The sequence below is a fragment of the Geotrypetes seraphini genome, chromosome 19, assembly GCF_902459505.1.
Source record: "Geotrypetes seraphini chromosome 19, aGeoSer1.1, whole genome shotgun sequence".
In the NCBI taxonomy this organism is placed as follows: Eukaryota; Metazoa; Chordata; class Amphibia; order Gymnophiona; family Dermophiidae; genus Geotrypetes; species Geotrypetes seraphini.
Window position 1 is genome coordinate 6,532,832 of NC_047102.1, and position 23,586 is coordinate 6,556,417.

The 23,586-nt window shown below is 44.6% G+C and overlaps 1 protein-coding gene across 2 annotated transcripts in view; it reads right to left on the reverse strand.

Annotated features, from left to right (window-relative positions):
• Positions 1-646: 646 nt before the first annotated feature.
• LOC117352159 overlaps positions 647-23,586 on the reverse strand; it is a 35,818-nt gene continuing 12,878 nt past the window's right edge. For both annotated transcript variants that reach the window (XM_033928379.1, XM_033928378.1), the window contains exons 4-15: positions 23,394-23,541; positions 20,422-20,558; positions 17,714-17,867; positions 16,074-16,189; positions 14,153-14,188; positions 12,533-12,671; positions 10,575-10,717; positions 9,588-9,729; positions 7,263-7,372; positions 5,350-5,388; positions 3,296-3,374; positions 647-1,261 (exon numbers count right to left, since the gene is read on the reverse strand). In XM_033928379.1, the coding sequence (XP_033784270.1) occupies positions 1,000-1,261; positions 3,296-3,374; positions 5,350-5,388; positions 7,263-7,372; positions 9,588-9,729; positions 10,575-10,717; positions 12,533-12,671; positions 14,153-14,188; positions 16,074-16,189; positions 17,714-17,867; positions 20,422-20,558; positions 23,394-23,541 (1,505 nt within the window). In that variant the 3' untranslated portion in view covers positions 647-999. The remainder of the gene's footprint in view (positions 1,262-3,295; positions 3,375-5,349; positions 5,389-7,262; positions 7,373-9,587; positions 9,730-10,574; positions 10,718-12,532; positions 12,672-14,152; positions 14,189-16,073; positions 16,190-17,713; positions 17,868-20,421; positions 20,559-23,393; positions 23,542-23,586) is intronic.

Here is a 23,586-nt window from a genome sequence, read left to right on the forward strand (position 1 = left end):
GGAGTTAGGAGTCGAAAGCACTCTCCAAGAGGTGGGCTTTTAACTGGGCCTTGAACACTGCCAGAGACGGAGCCTGCCGTAGGGGTTCGGGCAGCTTGTTCCAAGGATAAAGCGCAGCAAGTTATAAGGGATGGAGTTGGCAGTGGAGGAGAAGGGCACAGATAGGATGAAATTACCAGCTGAGGAGATAAATGAAGAGAGCTAGTGAGGGGCAGCTGAGTGAATGCATTTGTATAAGAGGAGTTTGGATTGGATTCGGAAACGGATGGGAAGCCAATGAAGCAACTTTAGGAGAGGGTTAATGTGAGTATAGAGGCTCTCCTGGAATATAAGTCTTCCCCTCTTTTCTAAACCTCCTTCTGTCTCTTTCGCCCATTCTCCACTCTGTCCTTCCTTTTCCTCTTTTATCTCTGGGATCCTTTTCTCTCTCTCTCCATTTCCCTACCTTCCTCAACACCCACTCCATCCCTGTTCTCGGGCTCGGCGCCACAGCTGGAAACTTTTTAAAACCTGGACAAAGTGCCGGGTTTTGAAAAGCCATCCGGACGCCATGACGTGTCTGGGTAAATCTGGACTTCTGGTATCCCTAGTTGTAAAACTACAAAAGGTGGTATACGAGTCCCAATCCCTTTCCCTCACCACCACTCCCCCCCCTCACCCCCCACCCCCATGGTCCCAGGCCCTGAAACAGATCACTAGTTTTACTGTAGCACGGTTACATTGTCTCTTTCGGAACGGGCTGTCTTCTTTTCCCCCTTCTGGTTTCTTGAAAAACTTTATTAGCTACTCATGTTCACCAAGACACCGAAGAAAGCCAGTCACTGTAACAAAGTAAATGATGACAGATGAAGACCTGAACGGTCCATCCACTGTGTTAGCCCATTTGGAAATGTAGAAACGGGCGTCCACCTACGAGGTTTTGTTGACCTTTAAGGTCAACTGAAGATAATAGGAACTGCTTAATGTCCACCATAAATACAAAATAACAATCAAATGTCTTTATTCCTCGTCTGCCGTGATGTAGCTCAAATTGTCATAACCACGAGATTTGTCGTCCAGCGTTGCTGGTTGAATGACAGGCAGTCGATTTTTAATGGAACTCCGATAAAGGTTATGATATTTGGGGTCCAGGACCTCTTTCATAGGTTGGTAAGAACCTGTCGTATTCCATGTCGGGGTCGGGAGGATGTAGCTCGTATTACTTTGTACCGTTTCATTAGATGTGGAATGTTTGTCGTCGTGGCAGCATTTAAACTGGTTCCTAAAATATAAGAATAAAAAATGATGCTCAGCCGGTGTCCACTCACTATCGCCACCTATTGGACAGACACAGAACCATTCATTTTTTTTAATGCGGTGTGTAACAGAGCAAAGTAACATAGTAGATGACGGCAGATAAAGACCCGAATGGTCCATCCAGTCTGTCTAATCTAATCTTTCATTTGTGTGTTGCACATACCTATTCAGACAGATGTTTGGGATGTAATTCAACAAAGTAACTGGGAGGGGGAGCCATGGCACCCACAAAAAATCAAAGCCAGGCACATGAATATTAGGGTTATCAGATGTTCCTCCTTTTGTCCAGGTTTTGACGTAAAATCAGGGAACTCTAATGAAGATTTCTGCGTTCACCCACACCCGGCCGCCACTGCTGCTCTTTCTCTAGACCAGTGATTCCCAACCCTGTCCTGGAGGAACACCAGGCCAATCGGGTTTTCAGGCTAGCCCTAATGAATATGCATGAGAGAGATTTGCATATGATGGAAGTGATAGGCATGCAAATTTGCTTCATGCATATTCATTAGGGCTAGCCTGAAAACCCAATTGGCCTGGTGTTCCTCCAGGACAGGGTTGGGAACCACTGCTCTAGACTAAGGGCAGTAAAAGCCATCGTGGGGGGGGGAGGGGGTGCCGGCTCTGCCTCAGAACTGGATGTGATGTCAGAGGGAGGTGGGTCCGGCAGCCAGGAGCACAGATGGAGCGTACCCACACTGGTTTTATCTTTATTTTGCCGCTGCCGCTGCCATTAGTCTGGAGAAGAAGCAGCGGCGGCTGGGGTGTCGGGTGGGAGGGGGGTAGCTTTATGCAGGAGGGGAAAGGGGGAAGAACCTGCATAGAAAGGAGAGAGGGGACAGACGTGCTGAAAACATGCCCTCCCTTCCCCACCCCTAGTTCCTCTTTCCAATCTTCGCCAGTGCCAGCAAGTACTAGATGTCAATATATAGTTTTACCTAGGGTTACCAGATTTCCTCATGAAAAAAGAGGACACCTGGGCCCCGCCCCATTTGACTCCAGCCCCGCCCACACACAAACCTCGTCTCTTGTTCCCTGAGTCCAGGCCACGTCTGGAGGGCCTCCTGAGCATGCAATCTCATCACGTCATATCTGCGTATGCTCGGAGGTCCTTCAGATGCGGCACCGAGCTCGGGGGCCTTCCAAAATCCAGACAAACTACCGGGTTTTGAAAATCCATCTGGGCACCTGGACCAGTTCTCTGAAAAGTGAACATATCTGGGTTTTATCGGTTTTACCTTCTATAGCAGGTTACGAAGACATAAGTGTCTGTTCTTTATAAAAAGCTAGGGTTAACAGATTTTGCATCTGGCAAAGGAGGACGCGTGGCCCTGTCCCATTCCACCTCCCAACCCCCGACCCACACAAACCTCATGTCTTCGGGCCGGGTCTGGACGCGACGCGACGACATCGCATGCATACACACGTGCGTGTGATGTCACTGCATCGCCTCCGTGCATACACAGATGCACGCCAGACTCAGCCCTGATCTCACCAGCTTTTCAAAACTCGGGACAAAGTGGTGGGTTTTAGAAAGCCGCCCAGACAGTCCTCTGAAAAGAGAACATGGATTGCATGCAGCTGAATTATGCGCTCTGGTGCATTTTTTTTTTTTTTTAACCTGTGCAAACATGCAATGCCTACAATTCTGAAATCTCAGAACCACCTTTTGCAACTATTACTAGTCAGGAAATCTTCATCACTGACTTGTCAGGTTAAGACATCAAGGACTATATAATGAAGGAATTTTCCTGGCCAAATTAAAACAATTTAAAAAAAGCTATTATACTGCCTCCTTGTGTTCAAAAGCTGGAATTATCTCTAAGTATGCAATACCAAGGATTAACCTCACAAGAACAGAAACAATTTGCACAAAATGAGAGCAAGTTAAAAAGTGTGATTAATAAGTGCTGTACAGATACATCTAAATAAATATGGAACATTCGGTGGAAAACTGAAAAACAATTTTAAAGAGTAGCAAGAAAGTATTTCAGTAGCTTACCCTTTCATAAAAAGAGCAGCACACAGCAATATAACAAATATTCCAGCCAAGATACAACACATGGTGATTTTCCTCCATGCTGCATACAGGGAAAAAAAAATCATATTAACATATCGCCATGCAAAGTATTGTGCAAAATTCTGTAAACTTATTTATTTAAAAATGTGTAGCCAGCATATCCAGCAATTCTAAGCGGGTAACAATCCAACATGCATAATAAAATAACATAGAAATACAGTGTTCTCCCCAGAAATTTTTTCCAGCCGGGTGGCACGAAAAAGTAGCCGGGTGGGATGGGGAAATTTGGTGGTGGGGAAAATGAAATGTGCACTATTTTAATTAATTAATTATTATTATTTTCCAATGCTCAATATGACTTCCTTTAAGGTTTGACACTTAGGCAGTGTCCCAGTAGCATTTAAGCCACCCTTGAAAAAAAGTAATGCAGATCCTCTTATTCCAAATAACTACTGGCTGGTATCAAACCTTCCATTTCTTTCAAAACTACCGTACTTGAGAGTGGTATTCAACCAACTTCAAACTCATGTTGAATCTAATGCACAGAGACAGTAGTTCCTGCCTTACGGCTCCTTATACAAAGCTGCGATAGCAATTCTGCCACAGCAAATGCACTGAAACCCATAGGAATTGGATGGACTTTGGTGCATTTGCCATGGGAGAATGGCTACTATAGCTTTGTAAAAGGGGCCCTTACTGAGTGAACTCCATAGTCATCTAGAGACCAAGGTTTCTCAACTTCTTCAAGCCAAGTACCCCCAAAGTCTAACAAATACCAAATGAGTACCCCAGCCCAAGCTCCATCTCTGACTCCACCCCCATTATAATAGTGCTTGTAATGCAATTTCTTCCATTAATTTTTCATGTACACACAATATAATCTTACTAATTCATAATGGTAACTACAAAATAACCCCCCCCCCACAAAGCACACTGTATGCAGAGAAAATGTTAATTATCATTTATATTTGTTTTATTTTTCAAAGAGGTCAAGGCAACTATAGAAGAATAGACAGCAGATTATAAATTCTCAAAACTGACACATTTTGATCACTAAATTGAAAATAAAATCATTTTTCCTACCTCTGTTGTCTGGTGATTTAATTAGTTTCTGGGAGGAATTCCTTCTGACTGTGCATTCCCTTCCCCCAACCAACATCTCTCTCTGTCCCTCCATGAGTCCAACTTTTCTTCCTGTCTCTCTCCCTCCTCTATTATGATCTTGCATCTCTCTGTTCTTCCTCAGGGTCTCTCTCCCTCTGTCTCTTCTGTCCTCACCTCCCATAGTCCAGCATCTGCCTCCTGTCTTTCCCCTTTGGTCCAGGCCTACCTCTCTCTGTCTTTCTTTTGCTTACAACCCCCCCCCCCCCATGTCTAGCATTTGTTCTCCTTTCTCTACCTCTCTCTCTCTTCCTTCCTCCCTCCCTGGTCCAGAATTTTTCCACCTCTCTGCAGTCTCTCTCTCTCTCTCTCTCTCTCTTCCCTCTATACATTCCTAAGTCCAACATCTGCCCCCCTCTCTTCTGCCTCTTTGTTTCAGGTTTCTCCCTCTCTCTATCTTCCTTATAACATTTTGATTCCTCCCATTTTTGATCTACCGTACAGTCTGGACAGTAACGTCCTCATGTTCCAAGTTAGTGGAGTTCCCATTGATGCCCTCCCCAGCCCATCCTACACTGAATCACCACATATGGAACACAGACCGTGGAAGTCTGTCCAATACCAGCCTTAGTTCTTTAATTTACATCCTTTGTTTTCTAATTAGAGATCCTCTGGCTAGGAATCTCTAATAACATATAACATTTAAATTAAAAATGAATATAATCATAAAGATAAGATCGATAAAACTATCCACTACAGAACTTAAGACAATCAAACTCAGAATTAAAATAAAAATAAAAACAAACTTTGTATTTGGCTAACTTTGGGGAGTTTATACTCCTTTAACTCAGTATTAGATGATGATAAATAAAGACAAGTTTGCTCTGTTTCTAGCAGAAACAATTCCAGGCCAAGAGTTGATGTGGGAGACTTACTTGTATCTTCTTTATACTCTGTTCTAAATTGATCTGGAACTGTGAATACAAAAATGAACATAATATAACTTCATGTTTACCAACACCAACATTGGTGCAGTGTCATTTCAACTCTGATCTTAGCGATCCGCTCAAGCAAGTGTTTCAGCACACCCATAATGACTGGTAATTTTGTGAAAAAAAAAGAAAGGTACCACCAGGTCCATCCATCCATCCATCCATCCGTTCATCCATCCATCTGTTCGTCCATCCATCTGTCCTTCCAGCCATCCAACTGTCCATCCACTGTTTGGAATCAGGACTAGCTTCAGCTTCAGTGAGCAAAAGGAAGCAAGTTCCAGAAGCTACTGGGTCACCAACAAAAGGTCCAGGTCGGTGACCTGGCAGGAAATCACCACTGAGCACTGAATATGGATGAGGCATCAAGTTGAAATGCAACATCTGGTGGAATGGGATGATTCATTGCGGCCGTTTCATCACAGGACGTTTCAACATGGCCGCCATGAATCGTCGTCTCTGTAATGAACCAATGAATCACCCTGAATCACCCCGGTGCCTCTCCTCTTCTCTGCCCCACCCCCCACTGATGCCTCTTCTCCTCTCCTCCTCTCAACCCCCCCCCCCCCTTTCTCCTCCCCAGGCCTTTCCTTTTCTGCACCTACCCCCCTGCCGGTGCCTTTCCTCCTCTCTCAACCCCCCCTCCCACATACCTCTTCTAAGGTTCACCAGCACATCTTCCACCCCCTGCTTGGCCAGCCTTGGCTCCCTTCTGAAGTCACTTCCTAGTTTCAGGACCAAGACGTGATGTCAGAGGGGAGACAAGGCCAGTGCGAGCAGATATTTGAAAATGCTATTCATGCCAGCAAACCTTTTTACAGGTATGTGGGCCAAGGGGGTTGCTCCTACCTTGGGGGATGCAGGGTGTGCTCTTTCTTCTGAGGGGATTTGGGGGGGGACATAGCCCCCCAAAAGATGTCAGCTACGATGGGGGTACGGGATGCACCGGGAAGGGGAAGGCCGCCATTATGAAGATGGGCCTGCTGGTGGGGGGGGAGTGGGTATCCCTCCCGCCCGATTGTCATTCAAGGTATGGGATAGATGTCAGGGTGAGGTGACTAGAGTTTGGGGGAGTGTTGGGGTGGGGTGCCAAGAGTTCATGGAGTGTCAGGGTGGGTTATCAGGTGATTGTGGAGTGCTGCGGTTTGGAGTGGGGTATTGGGGATCGATGGGGCCCGGCGGCAGGAAGGAGTGGGCATCCCTCTTGCCGATTGTGCTGAGGAAAGATGCAGGGGGTGGGGGGATGTTGGGGGAAGGGTACAGGGTAGGGGGCTGTGTAGGGGGCTGCGGGATCAGTGAGTGTGAGGGAGGTGAAAGAGAAATCAGATCTCCCTGTCGGTTGAGCTGATCCTGGCAGGGGAATCCCCCATCAGCTGAGCCAGCAGGACTCGCTAAAACTGGATCAGCTGATCAGGATTCCCCTACCGCAATAACACAAGGTAGTTGGATATGCCTACAAAACTTGTTTTTATGCATTTTTGATGTGGTCATATTTCTATTTAAAAATGACCAAAAAAGATAGACGTCCTAAGGACCAAAACGTCTACATAGATCACTTAAAAAAATAAAAGATAGGCGTCTGGCTGTTTTGAAAATGTTTTGTTATGTATTACTAATTCAATAATAGTAGAAGTTCTGTGTGTGTTTGTTTTGGAAATGGACATTTTCTGTACTGGATTTCTGGACATTTTTTTCCCAAAACGTCCAAATTTGACTTACACGTCCAATTGAAAATGCCCCTCCAGATATATTATTTTATATTGACTCTGAGATATATTTTCACTTGAAGTGTCTGTGGCAGTTCAGTTGGTTAAAATTCTACTTTAATATCATACAATAAATAAATAATTCCTTACCCTGAGGATCATAGCAGTAAACAGGTGCTGTAAAGTTCATATAATTAACACATAGCAGGTCCGTCGTTTTATTCCTGGTCTGCGCAATGCCTTCCTGGCACCATCCTTTCCTGTGAAAAATGAAGACAGAGAGTCGGTGCCCAGGAACCCCAGTTCCAAATCGGAATGCTCCCCTAATTCAAGGAGCTGCGTTAAGACTGAAACTGGCAGGGCGACACAATATCTGCAACCTTTGGCGGTGGAACGTAAAAGCATATTGACCCCGATTCTGTAAATGGCGTCTTAACGCCTCGGTGGCATTCGACGTAGTTGTCAATGAACCGCCAGGCACCGTTTGTAGAATAATGTCTAGCGATGCCTAAGGATTCTTAGGTGCTGGTGGGCGTTACCTGATTTTAATTATTTGTGAACCGAGTCGAGCTCTACCACGAGATGACCCGGTATATAAACCGAAGATTAGACTAGACTAGGCTTAGGCGTATTGCCATTTAGGCCAGGGTTTTCTTGGTAGGTGCCTACTGGAGCTTAACCACACCTACTTGCTGGTAGACGTCTACCTCAAACCGGTAGGCACCTATCAGCAAATACATTTTTAATTGTCTTTTAATAGCACTTTCATTTATCAGTGCTTATTAAGCCAATTAATAAAATTAAGGGCTCCATGTACTAAACCGCAGAAGAGCTTCTTACTGCAGACTGGCGAGGTAAATGCTCCGACACTCATTCAATTCCTATGAGCATAGGTGCATGTACCTTGCCAGCCCAAAGTAAGAAGCTCTTCCGCAGTTTAGTAAAACCCAGATCTGCTCAGCCATTCTTCATAAGAAAGGGGCAATTAGACTCATGCTATTCTTTTATAATCAACTAGCTGATCACCCGGTGTTGCCCGGATATTTATTTATCCCAATCTTCTATTGGACAGGAAAGGAATCGTGTCTCCCCCTTCCCACCCCCACAGTATTTTGTTCCCAGATAATTTTTCCTCCTCTACACATAGGTGTGTCTGGTGAGCTGGTGCGTCTGGCGCTGGGAAGCCCGAAACAGCCCGAAGAAGCAGCCTGCAGCCCGAAGCCGCCCGAAGAAAGGCCTCCCCAAAGCCGCCTGACAAATGGCCTCCCCAAAGCCACCCGAAGAAAGGTCCCCCCCCCGAAGCCGTCCAAAGAATGGCCTCCCCGAAGCAAGGCCCCCCTGGTATCTGGTAATTGACTGCAGCCAATCACAGAGCAGCATGGGACCAGGCAGGAAGTGCAAAGATCGCGCTCCTGCATTGTATGTCGAGTCGCTCTACAGAGGCAGCTGTCCAGCAGGAGACCGCACTGGACCACCGCTTCTTTAAAAAGGTATGGGGGACGCGTAGTGTATTCGGTCCATAAGATGCACCCCCTTTTCCACCCCATTTTTGGGGGTGGAAAAAGTGCGTCTTATGGTCCAAAAAGTACGGTAAGTCATATGTATACCAAGTTTGGTTGAAATCTCTGTTGTTTCATTTTATTTTTTTGCCTTTGCACTTGACCAATTGCCTTACATTTCCTTGGAGGTATTGTTACATGTCACCCCTCTTCCCACCCCCACAGTATTTTTTCTCAGATAGTAAGTGACCCTTTTACTAAGCTGCAATAGGCATTACTGTGTGCTTGCCACAGCTTAAAATGGGACCAGGGGGCATGTATTGAAGCTATGAAGTAGTAGATTTAAAACAAACTGGAAAAAATAGTTCTTCACACAACGTGTAATTAAACTCTGGAATTTGTTGCCAGAGAATGTGGTGAAAGCAGTTAGCTTAGTAGGGTTTAAAAAAGGTTTGGATAACTTCCCAAAAGAGAAGTCTATAGGCCATTATTGAGATGGCTTGGGGAAATCCACTGCTTATTCCTCAGTCCTGGAGTACCCCCTTGCCAGTCGGGTTTTCAGGATATCAAATAAAGTAGCTGGTTTTAAGAAAAGTTTGGACAAGTTCCTGGAGGAAAAGTCCATAGTCTGTTAGTGAGAAAGACATGGGGGAAGCCACTGCTTGCCCTGGATCAGTAGCATGGAATATTGCTACTCCTTGGGTTTTGATCAGGTACGCGTGACCTGGATTGGCCACCATGAGAACAGGCTTCTGGGCTTGATGGACCATTGGTCTGACCCAGTGAGGCTATTCTTATGTACCTCTATGGAATGGCAATGAGTGCAACACTTTTGCTTTTACCGTTCCAACAGTTCTATAAAGTTGCATAAAAGAAAGTCCTTTCGCCAAATAACTTACAATCTAGTAAAGACACAGAGAGATACAAGACTAGTATGTGATCGTATTTGATAGAGGAGAGAGACTGTATTACTTACGTGCCCTGTGGCAACCAATGGCTTTCAATTTCCGCCTTGCTAGCTATGCTGTAACCATGATTTAAGCAGATGTCGCTGGCTTCTGTATGTGTGATATCAGTTTGATTTGGATGATAAATGATGTAAAGGTTCACGTTCTTAGCTGCAACAGAGGCAAAAGAGAAAGTAGCAAACTAATTAATATAATTATTTTTAACTCGGATCTGTTGGATAAAATCAATTCCCTATACCCTAACCAAACTGGGTTCTGAAACCACCATTCCACAGAAATCTTATACCACTTAAATCGCCACCAAACCACTATCCTTATCTCGTTAAATCCATATCCAACATGTTACAACTATATGAGAACTTTGCACGAGTTTTACCTCATGCAAAGTTGTCATTTCTTTAATAAGACATTAACTATTTTTTTCTGTAGCCCTCCAAGTACCTACAAATCCAAAATGTAGCCCTGCAAAGGGTTTGAGTTTGAGAACACTGGACTAGCGTGAAGGCTGGATGTTGGCAATACAATCACAAATCACATAAATTACAAAGAACAATGTTCTACCAGTGGCAATTGGCTTTTCTTTAGAGATTGACCACTGTCAGCTAAATTACACTTGGGAATTCAGTGCCTGGCAATCCGGCTTCACCAGTGGGTTCGGTCTGTGAAACACAGGGGTGTCAAAGTCCCTCCTCGAGGGCCGCAATCCAGTCGGGTTTTCAGGATTTCCCCAATGACTATGCACAATATCTATTTGCATGCACTGCTTTCATGGTATGCTAATAGATCTCTTGCATAGTCATTGGGGAAATCCTGAAAACCCGACTGGATTGCGGCCCTCGAGGAGGGACGCCGACACCCCCGATGAAACAGTACAGCCTGCTCCTATCCTCCCTCCGGATTTCAGTGCCAGTGCTTAAAAAATATATATATAGTTTTCACCCTTCTGGTGAGAAACTATTATAAAAGAAATCAAGGCTTGAGAATTACAGCCTCACCGTTGCGGTCGATACATATCGCTCTGGTTTCCTTAAAATTGTCACAGGGTGGCAGCTGCAAAACACCCAATTGGAAATTCCCGCATAGTTCATCGGAGTACAACCGGACCATCACAAGGGTTTCGTTCTGCACCCAACTCCACCTGGCAGACAAGAACAGAGGTTATTCCTTAGCATGGTCAGCTAACCGGGGGCAACTCTGGAAAGGACCCTGCTATGATAAATTAAAAATAGGTAGGGTTACCAGACATCCGGATTTCCCCAGACAGCGCCTGGGTCGGTCCATATTCCCCGCCACCCCCCTTCCTATGCCACTATATTCGTGTAATTCTCTTATGCATATTCATTAGGGATATCCTGAAAACCTGACCCGTTTGCAGCCTTCAAGGACTGGGAGTGAATATCACTGGTTTAAGTACCAGCCAGTATGACTTAACTCGGTGCTTCTCAACCCTCTCCTATAGGCACATCTAGCCAATCCGATTAATGCAATTAATATGCATGAGATGTATTCACATATCCATTGCACTGATCCTACTGGGAGCATTATCTTTTTTCACCCCAAATCTAGGATGATCTTCACACCTATGGGGCCCCAGGATCTCGCAGTAACTTATGTCTGACTGCTTTGGGTTTTCTATCTTTCCCGTAGGAAAGTCTAGTAACCCTACTATCAACCATTGCAGTTTGGTCTTCCTTCCAGCTCTCTCTTTAACTATCAGGTTTTTATAGATCCTCTGTAAACCACATAGGTGCATTGTGACATGCAGTATATCAAATAAAAACTCTGGAACGCGTTGCCAGAGGATGTGGTAAGAGCGGATAATGTAGCTGGTTTTAAGAAAGGTTTGGACAAGTTCCTGGAGGAAAAGTCCATAGTCTGTTATTGAGAAAGACATGGTGGAAGCCACTGCTTGCCCTGGATCAGTAGCATGGAATGTTGCTACTCTGGGGATTCCGGAATCTTGCTACTCTTTGGGGATTCTGCATGGAATGTTGCTCCTATATGGGGTTCCGAAATCTTGTTAATCTTTGAGATTCTGGAATGTTGCTAATCTTTGAGATTCTGGAATGTTGCTACTCCTTGGGTTATGGCCACCTGGATTGGCCACCCTGAGAATGGGCTACTGGGCTTGATCAGATCATTGGTCTGACCCAGTAAGGCTATTCTTAGGTTCTACTATATAAGGGAAAACAATGTCCTTAGCATTTCACAGCACCCCACAGTTAGTTACATATATAGCCCCAGCGACTGATGCTGGCTCAGAATATTCATGCCTGGCTTGTTCTTGAAATGTTGGCAGAAGGTGTTGACCCCCCCCCCCCCTTGCTCTAAATATTTCATGCCCATTCAACATCAAGCGCTTGTCCCTGCCGAGTCTTGTTGGCAGCAGTCGGCCCATCTACCCCTTTCCCAGATGCCAAGATCTCATTCTAGAAGAATGTTATGCACAAGTCATTTTCAGACTGTGAGGTGCGGTTTAACCGCGTCACGCGTGCACTTCAAAGGACCTCTTGGCCAAGAGAAATGTTCAAAAGAATAAAATGTGGTGGTTCCGTGGCAGGGCTGTGAGCTGCCATGTTGATGGACCCGAGTTCCTGTTATTAGCTTCCATTCCCATGACTAGCCGGGGCCGGATGCCGCAGAAGCTCTACTTCTGGACTCTGAGGAGAAGAAACCCTGCTCGTCATAGAAAGGCGACACCTCGGAACTGAACTTGGGTCTACATTAGCTGGACATTTGAAGGAGCTACGTCTCGTGGTCTCTGGTGGCTGAACTGGGATGCAAATTCACAAATAGGTGGGGGCAAATAAAAGTTTATAGCAGCAGCAGCAGCCCAAAGGAAGCTAGTTCTGATTGAACTGGACGTCCAAGAGGAGGAGGAAACCGATGGGTCAAATAGAACCCTAGGGACAATGTGGAGGTGTCGGGTAGTCCGACAGCCTGAGGCTCTTACTTGCAGGTCTGGTACTTATTATCATAAGCCGCTTTAACTTGTGCCAAGTTTGCCAGTGTTGCATTTCTTCTCCTGCAGATGCCGTCTGCATTTCTGTAATTCACAAGAGTATCTTCTACCTGATACACGCCGGAAGCAACTAGGAAGGAACAAAATCCACTGAGATTAATTACTGATGATCCCAATGGATTACAAAATTGTATCACAGCTAAGAATGGTGTTACTCTTTGGGTTTTTTGACAGGTACTTGTGACCTGGATTGACCACTGATGGAAACAAGATACTTGTCTTGATGGACCTTCGGTCTGTCCCAGTATGGCTATTCTTATGTTCATAAGATCCTCGCCTTATTGTTCTGTCCAGCATTAAAGATTATATTATATAATCTTTTTATTGGGCCAGTGATCTTTAATGCTGGACAGAACACTAAGGTGAGGATCTTATGAACATAAGAATAGCCATACTGGGTCCATCTAGCCCAATATCCTGTCTCCAAGTACCTGGGAGAAACCCAAAGAGTAGCAACATTCCAGAGCTGAGATTTTGATGTAATAATGCCTCATTCCACCAATGCCTAAGAGTCAATCTCATCAGTGTTGGCACAATGGCTTGATTGTCCGGGTTTTGAAAAGCCTCAAATCACATCGGGCAGGGATTAGGGCATTACAAGGCAGGGATGGGCGGAACTGGACAGGCCTGGGGGGCGGGTCTAGGGGGAGTCTGGATTTTCCGATTGGACAATCTGGCAACCCTAACTCTCCATTCCCGTGTATCTCTTTAAATGCTCGCTGGTGCGAGCAGCATCTTCCAGTTGCTGCCTTGGCTCCCTTCTTATGTCACTTCCTGGTTGTGGGGCATGACGTCAGAAGGGAGCCGAGGCCGGTGTGAGCAGTACATGGAAGACGTTGCTCACGCCAGCGAAAATTTCAAGAGGTGCGCGAGGGCAGGGGTGCTCAAGTGGCGGGGGAAAGTGGGGGGGGGGGGCACACGGCACAGTGATGCCTGGCGTCCCTGCCCCGTGCACCAACCTCATTCGCTATTCCACTGATGTGTGCTACTGTTAAATGATATGTACGCCAGTAACATCTGGTAACCCTATGTAGGAAGACATTGCAAGCTTTTCCTCCCTGCGCTGTTAATAATTACAAGGTGCCGCTGAAAATTTCTCAGCCTAAGCAACAAAGTTGGGATAGTGTCCATCGAGGTCTATACACTTAGTCCAGCGACGGTCCGTTTTTTTTTTTTGTTCTGGTGGAAAAAATACGGAATGAAAAAAAGTGGAAAAATCGCCGGACTAACCCCCTCTTTTACTAAGGTGCGTTAACCGATTAGCATGCTCTAAACGCTAACGCACCCATAGACTAACATGCATGCATTGGCGTTTAGAATGCGCTAAATCGATGAGTTAAAGAGGGCCTAAGTGTAAAGCCCTCGATGGAGACTGCCCCAGCTTTGTTGGCTGGGCTGAGAACTTTCCAACGGCCCCTTCCTATTGCATCTGGCTTGGGTTGTTTTTTTGTTTTTTTTTTGTGGTGATGCCTTTACAAAACACAGACAAGGACTTCCTGCACACACTTTGATAGGATGAAAAGAGCGCCAATAATACAAGAAGATACTTACCTATCTTTTCCTTTATGTATGGGATATAATCTCGAGCTGTGGGAAAAATAAACACATGTAGAATGTGATTTAAAAAAACACATAGGGGCGGATTCTCCAAACTAAAATCTCCCTTGAACGTGCTCGCTAAACTGGTTCCAGTTGGTTTAGCACGCATGTATTTTAGCGGCAGCTTATCAAATCGGCTTACCGCGGTCTTTTCTGAGTATTCTAGCAGTCTCGGACACTGCCATGCAAATGTAGTACAACAAGGTCATAAATATTGCAATGAGCACGCCGAGCAATTCTCTATAATCGCCAAATGGTTCTGTAACCTCGTTGGTCCACATGTACTGACAGGTCTGAGCTGTCGTTGCCTTATTTTCTGATTAGTGTCTGAACGCTGATTGGCTCAGGCACTGACAGGAAAGTAAGGTTTGACAGCTCAGACACCCCCCCCCCCCAATTAAAATAATTAAAAAAAAAACAAACCCAAATTGAAGATCGGCAGGAGAGATGACTACTCTCTCCTGCCATGTCACACAATCACCCAACACTGCTATGGGAGAGAAGCCTACTCCCTTACGCTGCACCAAGCAATGTCTCCCCGACACACCTCTCCCCTGGCAGTGGGAGAGATGCCCACTCTCTCCAGCCACTGACATCAGGCAAAATTCCCCCCCCCCCCCCCTGGCAGCAGGAGAGATGCCCACTCTGTCCCGCCACCACACAACTCCCCCGTGTCTCTGACAACCCCCCTCCCACCCCACCACCCATAGGAGAGGCATTAAAACAACCTGGGCCAATCAGAGGCTTAGGTCCCTCCCCGGTGCATCCCAGGATGCACCAGGGAGGGAAAGACCCACCATTTTGAAGATGCGGGCCTGCTGGCCGGAGGGAGTAGGTATCCCTCTGGCCAGCCATCCTAAGCAAGGTAAGGGGGCAGGGGGGTGTCGACGGAGGCACAGGGGGGTTGTGCGGTGGCGGAAGGGGGTGGGCATCTCTCCCACTTCTGGGGGGGTGTCGGATGGGGAGGGTCGCTTGACGTCGGCGGTGGGAAGGAGTGGGCATTTCTCCTGCTGCGGGGGGGGGGGGATGTCTGGGGCTGCATTGCTTGACGGCAGGAGAGCGTGGGCTTCTCTCCCATTGCCGGGGGAGTGTCAGATGGGGGTTGCTTGACTTCAGCAACTCGATTTGTTTTTTGTTGGGGGGGGTTGCATTTATTCTGTGCATGTGCCCATCACTGTCACCAGTGATAGGAACATGCAAATTTAGCGAACCTTCATTACGCTCCGCCAACCTCATTTGCATGAGCGTCCTTTTGAAAATGACTCGCTTTTTTAAAATTGCTACAATAACGGCTGCGACAGCAGCCCATTGGTTTTTAACTCAAATTTTTGAGACTGTAGCCCTCAGTTCAGAGTGGATCTCAAAATCTCTATGCGGTCTGGTGGGACTGGTCTACTACTCCTAATTATTTCTAGAGCGCTACCAGACATACGCAGCGCTGTACAGAGTCACAAAGGAGACAGTCCCTGCTCAAGTGAACTTACAATCTAATCTCTCGTGCCTGCCGTCTTCTCAGAGCCCAGTGTGCTTTTGGCCATCTATCTGCTGGGCCTCTAGCTTTGCATGACTTTTCGTACCTGCTTTTCTGTTAACAAATTAAAGTTCTGTTTTTTTTTTTCCTTTTCCTTCCTTATTTCAACTTTTCATTGTAAACCAGTTTGGTATTTCGTTATGAAGGTGGTATAGCAAGACTACCGTAATTTAAATATAAACACAGGCTTGACCAAATCCACATAAATCTATGCTACTCTCTGTGTGGGATTTACTTGTTAATGGGAAAGAGCTTAAAAAAATGGAATCTGGAAACAGACAGACTGATAGGTCGACTCGAGCATCCAAAAATGTGCCTCGGCATCCAAAAATGTTTCCTTACCCAGAGGATCATAACAGTACACGGGTGCAGTGATATTCACATCATTCAGACGTGGTTGCAGATCCAGTGTCTGGTCTTTGATCGCTGCAATGCCGTTCTGGTACCAAATAGTGGTGCTGGAGAAGGAAGATGAGGAGTCAAACAGTTAGAATGCTATAAAGCAGACCACGAGATGAATCAACAATAGCCAACTTCTATCCATGTCACAAAGCATTTCATTGGAAATTTGCAGGATATTAGTCAGCGCTCGAGAAAAGGATCTGGGTGTCATTGTGGACAATACGCTGAAACCCTCCGCCCAATGTGTGGCGACGGCCAAGAAAGCAAACAAGATACTTGGAATTATAAGAAAACGGATGGTAAACAAGACTAAGAATGTTATAATGCCTCTGTATCGCTCAATGGAGTATTGTCTCCTTATCTCAAAAAACAGACATAATGGCACTAGAAAAGATTCAAAGAAGAGTGACCAAGATGATAAAGGGGATTGAACTCCTCTTGTATGAGGAGAGACTAAAAAGGTTAGGGCTCTTCAGCTTGGAAAAGAGACGGCTGAGGGGAGATAGGATTGAAATCTACAAAATTCTGAGTGGTATAGAACGGGTACAAGTGGATCGATTTTTTTTTACTGCATCAAGGTTTACAAAGACTAGGGGGATTCACTCGATGAGGTTACAGAGTAATAAGCTCTGGAACGTGTTTGCAAGAGGATGTGGTATAAGCTGCTCGTATAGCTGGTTTTCAGAAAAGTTTGGACAAGTTCCTGGAGGAAAAGTCCATAAACTGCTGTTGAAACAGACATGGGGGAAGCCCTGGATCGGTGGCATGGACTGCTGCTACACTTTGGGTTTTTGCCAGGTACTTGTTGTGACTTGACTTGGGAGACTGGGCTAGATGGACCATTGGTCTGACCCAGTAAGCCTAGTCTTATGTTCTTATCCCACACTTTTTGGAATCCCGTCATTGTTTTCATCTCTGATGCTTCCTTTACACCAGGGGTGTCAAAGTCCCTTCTCGAGGGTCGCAATCCAGTCAGGTTTTCAGGATTTCCCCAATGAATACGCATTTTATAAACACAAAGAGCTATATTTGTTTACAAATTTATAAACCAAAATTCCCACATATTCATTAATCACTTCTTTTTTAAAAAAAAATTTTCACCCCACACATGTGTTAATACTTCATATCATATAAAAATACACATAAATAACTTACTAAAACCTTAACAACCTACCCAATCAACCCACTAAAAGTTCATTTCAAAACTACTCAATTGCAGTACTGGCCAAAAAAGTTCTTGATATTGTGCAAACTTAAGTGATGTTATTCCAATGGATTTTCTCTTCATATTCCTTGTACCACTGTTCATCATAAACTGAGCAGAAATGCCCACCACAAATCTGCGTTTCGCCTGTCGGCGTCGTGAGGGGCTACAGGCTGATCTCGACTTCAGTAATGAATCTTAGTTCTTCTTATTCATTATACAATATATATGTGTGCCACACACCAGTGGGAACAATCCAAACCAGGACCTCTCACTTCACAAGCTGAACAGGAACTGACAGCATGCAGGAATGGGGCAGGGACAGGAAATATTTGTCCTCGTGTCCTTCTCTAATGCCAACCTCTGGGTTACTTACCTGCCTCTCGGTACTGAGGCAAATATGTTTTCTGCTTGTATTTGTTCCCTGACGGCTAAAAGATCCCTGAAGGACGAACACAGGTCGGTGGCTTCTGTGTAGTTGATCTTAGTTTTAAGTGCAGGAAAAGCTGAATATATAGTACTGTTTATCACTGCAAAAGAGTTGAAGTAGACATTCATAAAGGTATGTTCAAATATTATTCTGTAACATAAAATAAAGAGTGCAATTGTCCTAACAATCAGACTGATGACCACAACCTATTGTAAAAAATGTCCTTTTACTCGTCCAAGGTTCAAATCACTTTATTCATCCAATATCTCAATGACTAAAGTGATTTGAACCTTGGATGAGTAAAAGGACATTTTTTTACAATAGGTTGTGGTCATCAGTCTGATTGTTCTGACAATTCCACTCTTTATTTTATGTATTTGAGTTTGTGGATTTGTTTCCCCTGTTTTATTCCCAAATATTATTCTGTACATTTCACAAGACATCGGTTGTTCTTCCTAAAATTTTAAGTCAACATAATGTGCTAAGCATGCGTTGACAGCTAAAGACACCCATAGAATATAATGGGCATCTTTAGCGGTTATATATATGCTTATGACAGTTCTCAGCAGTTTACAATTAATAAATAAATAAAAAGGGAACTTCATAAAAATATAGGACAGACCTAAGACAATCACACATGGAAGGAGGATCAACTGTAATCTCCTGTTGGATGTCAATAGATAGGATCATTTTGGGTTTTGCCCTCACCAAAAGTTAATTGGGAAAAGTAGGTTTTCAGAAGAGTTCGAGACTTAGAAGTAATGTTAGGGAATTCTTTTACATGTAGAGGGCGATGGAGGCCTGGAATGTCCTCCCGAGGAAAGAAAAACGGTGACAGAATTCAAAAAAGTGTGGGATAAACACAGAAGATCTCTAATTAGAAAGTGAATGGTATATATTGAAGAACTAAGGCCGATACTGGGCAGACTTGCACGGTCTATGTCTCGTATATGGCAATTCGATATAGGATGGTAGATATCCACAAACGATGAGATAGTTGGCTGGGCTGGAACTAGCTTCAACGTCAACTCCAATAGTTGGAGCCGAAGGATAGTACCGGATGGACTTTACAGGGTATGGCCCAGAAATATCAAAGAAAAAAGGAGAATTTAATTTAATCATGAATTTATAATGCATGATGTAACTAATGGGCAGACTGGATGGACCATTCAGGTATTTATCTGCTTTCATTTACTAGGTTAAATTAGACTCCAAACATATGTGACTAAATAGAAAAAAGGGACTGATCATGTAGATTCTCATTTAGTCCTATAAGTTGAAGGTAATACCAAAATATTGTCTTGTAAGTAGGGTTACCCAACGTCTGGATTTCCTCATGACATGTCCTCCTTTTGAGGACATGTCCGAGGGTCCCGATGGCTTTTCATAACCCGATACTTTGTCCAAGTTTTGACAAGCTTCCTGACACAATCACCTCGGGAAGAGGCAACTACGCGCGCGTAGATGCAACACAATGACATCACACACACACGCATGCACGTGACATATTGTGTCATATCCGTGTATGCGCGGATGCCGGCTGGGGGGCGGGGCTGGGGCAGAACATGGCGGGAAAGAGGCGGAACTAGGCAGTCTTGGGGGGCGTGGCCATGGGTCCGGATTTTCCTGAAGGAAAATCTGGTAACCCTACTTGTAAAGATCTAAGAGACAACAACGCGGAAGACAAAGGTGCGCGCCGACAACTGAGCGCAAGACGGAGGCGCGCGCCGAAGAAAATTACTGTTTTTAGGGGCTCCGACGGGGGTTTTTGTTGGGGAGCACCCCCAGTTTACTTACTACAAATCGCGCCGGCGTTGTGGGGGGTTTGGGGGGTTGTAACCCCCCACATTTTACTGTAAACTTAACTTTTTCCCTAAAAACAGGGAAAAAGTGAAGTTTTCAGTAAAATTGGGGGGTTACAACCCCCCAAACCCCCCACAATGCCCCCACAACGCGGTGCGATTTGTATTAAGTAAAGTGGTGGGGTTCCCCCCCCCCATGACCCCCCCGTCGGAGCCCTAAAAACAGTAATTTTCTTCGGCGCGCGCCTCCGCGCTGCGCTCAATTGTCTGCTCGCGCCTTTGTCCCGGCGCGCTTTTGACCTGACACCATAAGGAATAGTCAGATAGTTCAAATAACTAGGCTGCGTAGAACAGTATTTCTGAACTCAGTCCTAGAGCACCCCCTTGCCAGTCAGGTTTTGAGGATATCTACAATGAATGTGCATATACTTGATTTGCATACACTGCCTCCATCAAATGCAAATTTCTTTCATGCAAATTCATTGTGGATATCCTGAAAACCTGAATGGGAAGGGGCTACTCGAGGCGTAGAATATAATGACTTGTGGGTAAGTGTTAGAATTTTAAATTCAATTTTGTATGGCATATAATGATCAAATTTGCTTTTATGTCCTGTTCTGCCCCCAGGCTTGCCCCATTCCGCTCCCCAGGGTCTACCGCGCTCTTCCCCCAGCCCCGCCCTGTTCCATCCCCAATCTCGGCCCCAGCCCTGATCTCACCAGCTTTTCAAAACCCGGACTAATTGCTGGACATGTCCAGAGAAATCTACTCATGCATAACGTCTGGGTATCAGCCAGCAGTGCTGTATATTGTCTAAAGAGCCAGAGACCGTATCATACGAAATAAACATACACTCATTCCTGAAGCAGAAGACATCAGAGAAACCATCCATGGCTTTAACTGCTACGATTCCAATTTTTCCATTGGCACATTTGGGATTACTTGTACGCCGAGGGAGGAGGTTCTTCCCTTCTTTCACCCAGCCAGTCCTGGAACAGCAATAAGAAACCCAGAAAATTACACAGGCCAACAAATAAAAAATATTTTCATGGTGCCTTGGGTTTTTGACCTGTTCCTGGGGTTATTTGGGGCATTGATTCAGAAAATTGCATTGGATAGACCGCATCAGCTCTAGTTTCTTAGATATGGTGGCTACACAAAGTATCCTTGCTTTTTTATGCCTTTGGGATATTAGAGTCAAGCATGAACATTGGGTAAAGAAAAGATTGGCCTCCGAGGGAATATATGTTGGTTGGAGGACAAAATGTAATCAATGAACCTTTGGTAGCACAAGATAGAATCCTACTGCCACCACTTTATGAAACAATTTGGAAAGGCTTTGAATAAAGATGGTTCGTGCATATGTTACCTGGACTTAACATGGAAAAACTGAAGGCAGGAAATTGCGATGGTCCACAGATCAGACAACTCATAGCATCAATGAATGAAATTGAATCATGTGCCTGGTCTTCATTTGTTCTTGTTGTGAAAAAGTTTCTTGGCAACAAGAAGGCCGACAACTACACACAATTAGTAGAGGATTTGCTCTTTCATTTCAACAGCCTTGGCTGTAACATGAGTGTTGAAGTCGCTTAGATCGCTTTCCAGAGAGCCTTGGTGACTTAAGCGAAGAGCAAGGTGAAAGATTTCACCAAGACCTAAAAACAATGGAAGCCAGACACCAAGGAAGATGGGATGCACACATGATGGCAGACTGTTGTTGGAATCTTATGCGGGATTGTCCTGGCAGATCCCACTCTCGGAAGTCTTACTAAAGGAGCTTCTTGTGTGTCGAATGACTGGAAAGTTTGTATCATAAACTTGTGCTTTTGGTATGAAATAAGTAGATTTTTATGTTGTGCACTTTTCTTTTAGTTTTTAATATGTTTCCTTCATGCTTAAAAGATATTAATTTAAACACTACATTAAAATATCCTGATTTTTTAATGGGCGAGCAGAGTGAAGAATGGTATATGGCACAGATTCTGTATCTCAAAAACTAGAGCTGATAGGAGAAAACCGATTCCATTTTTAGAATCAGCAGGTCAAATATAGCCAGAAACAGATCAAATATTTGAGGCCAAAACAAAAGAGACCATGGAAAGAGATGTTCCTGATGCAGGTTTATTTGTTCAAGGTTTTTTTTTTTTTAAATTATTTTTATTCATTTATTACAAATTATATATATAACAAACTCAGGAAAATCTACAAGTATCATCTTAAACATTTACAAAAAGGGAAATAAAATCGTTCAACGGTCTAGCCCACATTAACTTGCCGGCTGTACTTTCTATATAGCAACATAAATTTAGTAAAGAAAGACAACTAAGTTGGCAGAATGTGGCATTTATTTCTATACATTCCTTCAATTATCCTCCCTATTTAAAAATAACCAAATAAATCTAGGCTGTTGTTTGAACCGGTTTATCCTTCAGAAAACCTTCTAACTGGACTGGATCTAAAAAGACATTCTTATCACTTGCTGCCTTAAGCCTAAGCGTTGGGAACTGCTTCCTCTTCATTGGAGTCTGCTTAGAGACATCAGGAAAAATAAGAATCCTTTGGCCACAAAACAGAGCCTGTCTTTCAGTAAAATATAGTTTCAAAATAGTTTGTTTCTCCAACACTGTCTTGAAAACTACCAAAAGTGTAGCACGTTTTGTCATTGTGTCTTTAGATGATTCTAAAAACTGGGAAAGATCTAAACTCTCTGGAGAGACTAATTTATCAGTTTCCCCTTCCGCTCCCTCCTCCCTAGAGGCCCTCGGAACATAGTAGAGGTTATCAGGTTGGAAAATTACCCACCTCCTATAGAATTTCACAGTATTGGTATAGTAAAAAAACGGGAAGGTTTTTCAGGACCTATGATCGAGAGCTGGAACCGATAAGTCTCAGACTCTTTACCTTGTGTCGGATTCTGAGCGGGTTTCTGAGATTATTTTCCTTCCAGTGTTAATAAACTGTATTTCCATTGCTGTAATAAGAGAACCTAATTGGTTGGTGTGCAATATATGCACATGTGATGGTTGTGTCAATCATAAGTGTGCCAGTGCTATTGGAAGGGGACGAAGGGGAGGTGAAAGCCTTGGCTTTCAACAAGTGCGCATAAGACACCTAAGAACATAAGAACTACCACTGCTGGGTCAGACCAGTGGTCCATCGTGCCCATCAGTCCGCTCCCGCGGCAGCCCTCTGGTCAAAGACCAGCGCCCTAACTGAGACTAGCCTTACCTGCGTATGTTCTGGTTCAGCAGGAACTTATCTAACTTTGTCTTGAATCCCTGGAGAGTGTTTTCCCCTATGAAAGCCTCCGGAAGAGCGTTCCAGTTTTCTACCACTCTCTGGGTGAAGAAGAACTTTCATACGTTTGTACAAAATCTATCCCCTTTTAACTTTAGAGAGTGCCCTCTCGTTCTCCCTACCTTGGAGAGGGTGAACAACCTGTCTTTATCTACTTTGTCTTGAATCCCTGGAGGGTGTTTTCCCCTAAGACAGACTCCGGAAGAGCGTTCCAGTTTTCTACCACTCTCTGGGTGAAGAAGAACTTCCTTACGTTTGTACAGAATCTATCCCCTTTTAGTTTTAGAGAGTGCCTTCTCGTTCTCTCTACCTTGGAGAGGGTGAACAACCTGTCTTTATCTACTTTGTCTTGAGTCCCTGGAGGGTGTTTTCCCCTATGACAGCCTCTGGAAGAGCGTTCCAGTTTTCCACCACTCTCTGGGTGAAGAAGAACTTCCTTACGTTTGTACGGAATCTGTCCCCTTTTAACTTTAGAGAGTGCCTTCGGAAAAGCAAAGACATGATTGCATTCCCCGATCCTTTACCTGCAGGTCTCATAGCCAGCTTCGAAAGCGTCGGTGAGCTGCACTTCAGTTGCAAATGTCGCATTCAGGCCTTGACATACTTTTTCCCCGTCTTCCAGCATCAGGTTGTACTTTTCTGCGATACTGACTTGAAAAACTCCTTTCAGCACTGAAAAAAGGTGTTTATGTGCAATGTTTATGAGCTTGCGGAAAA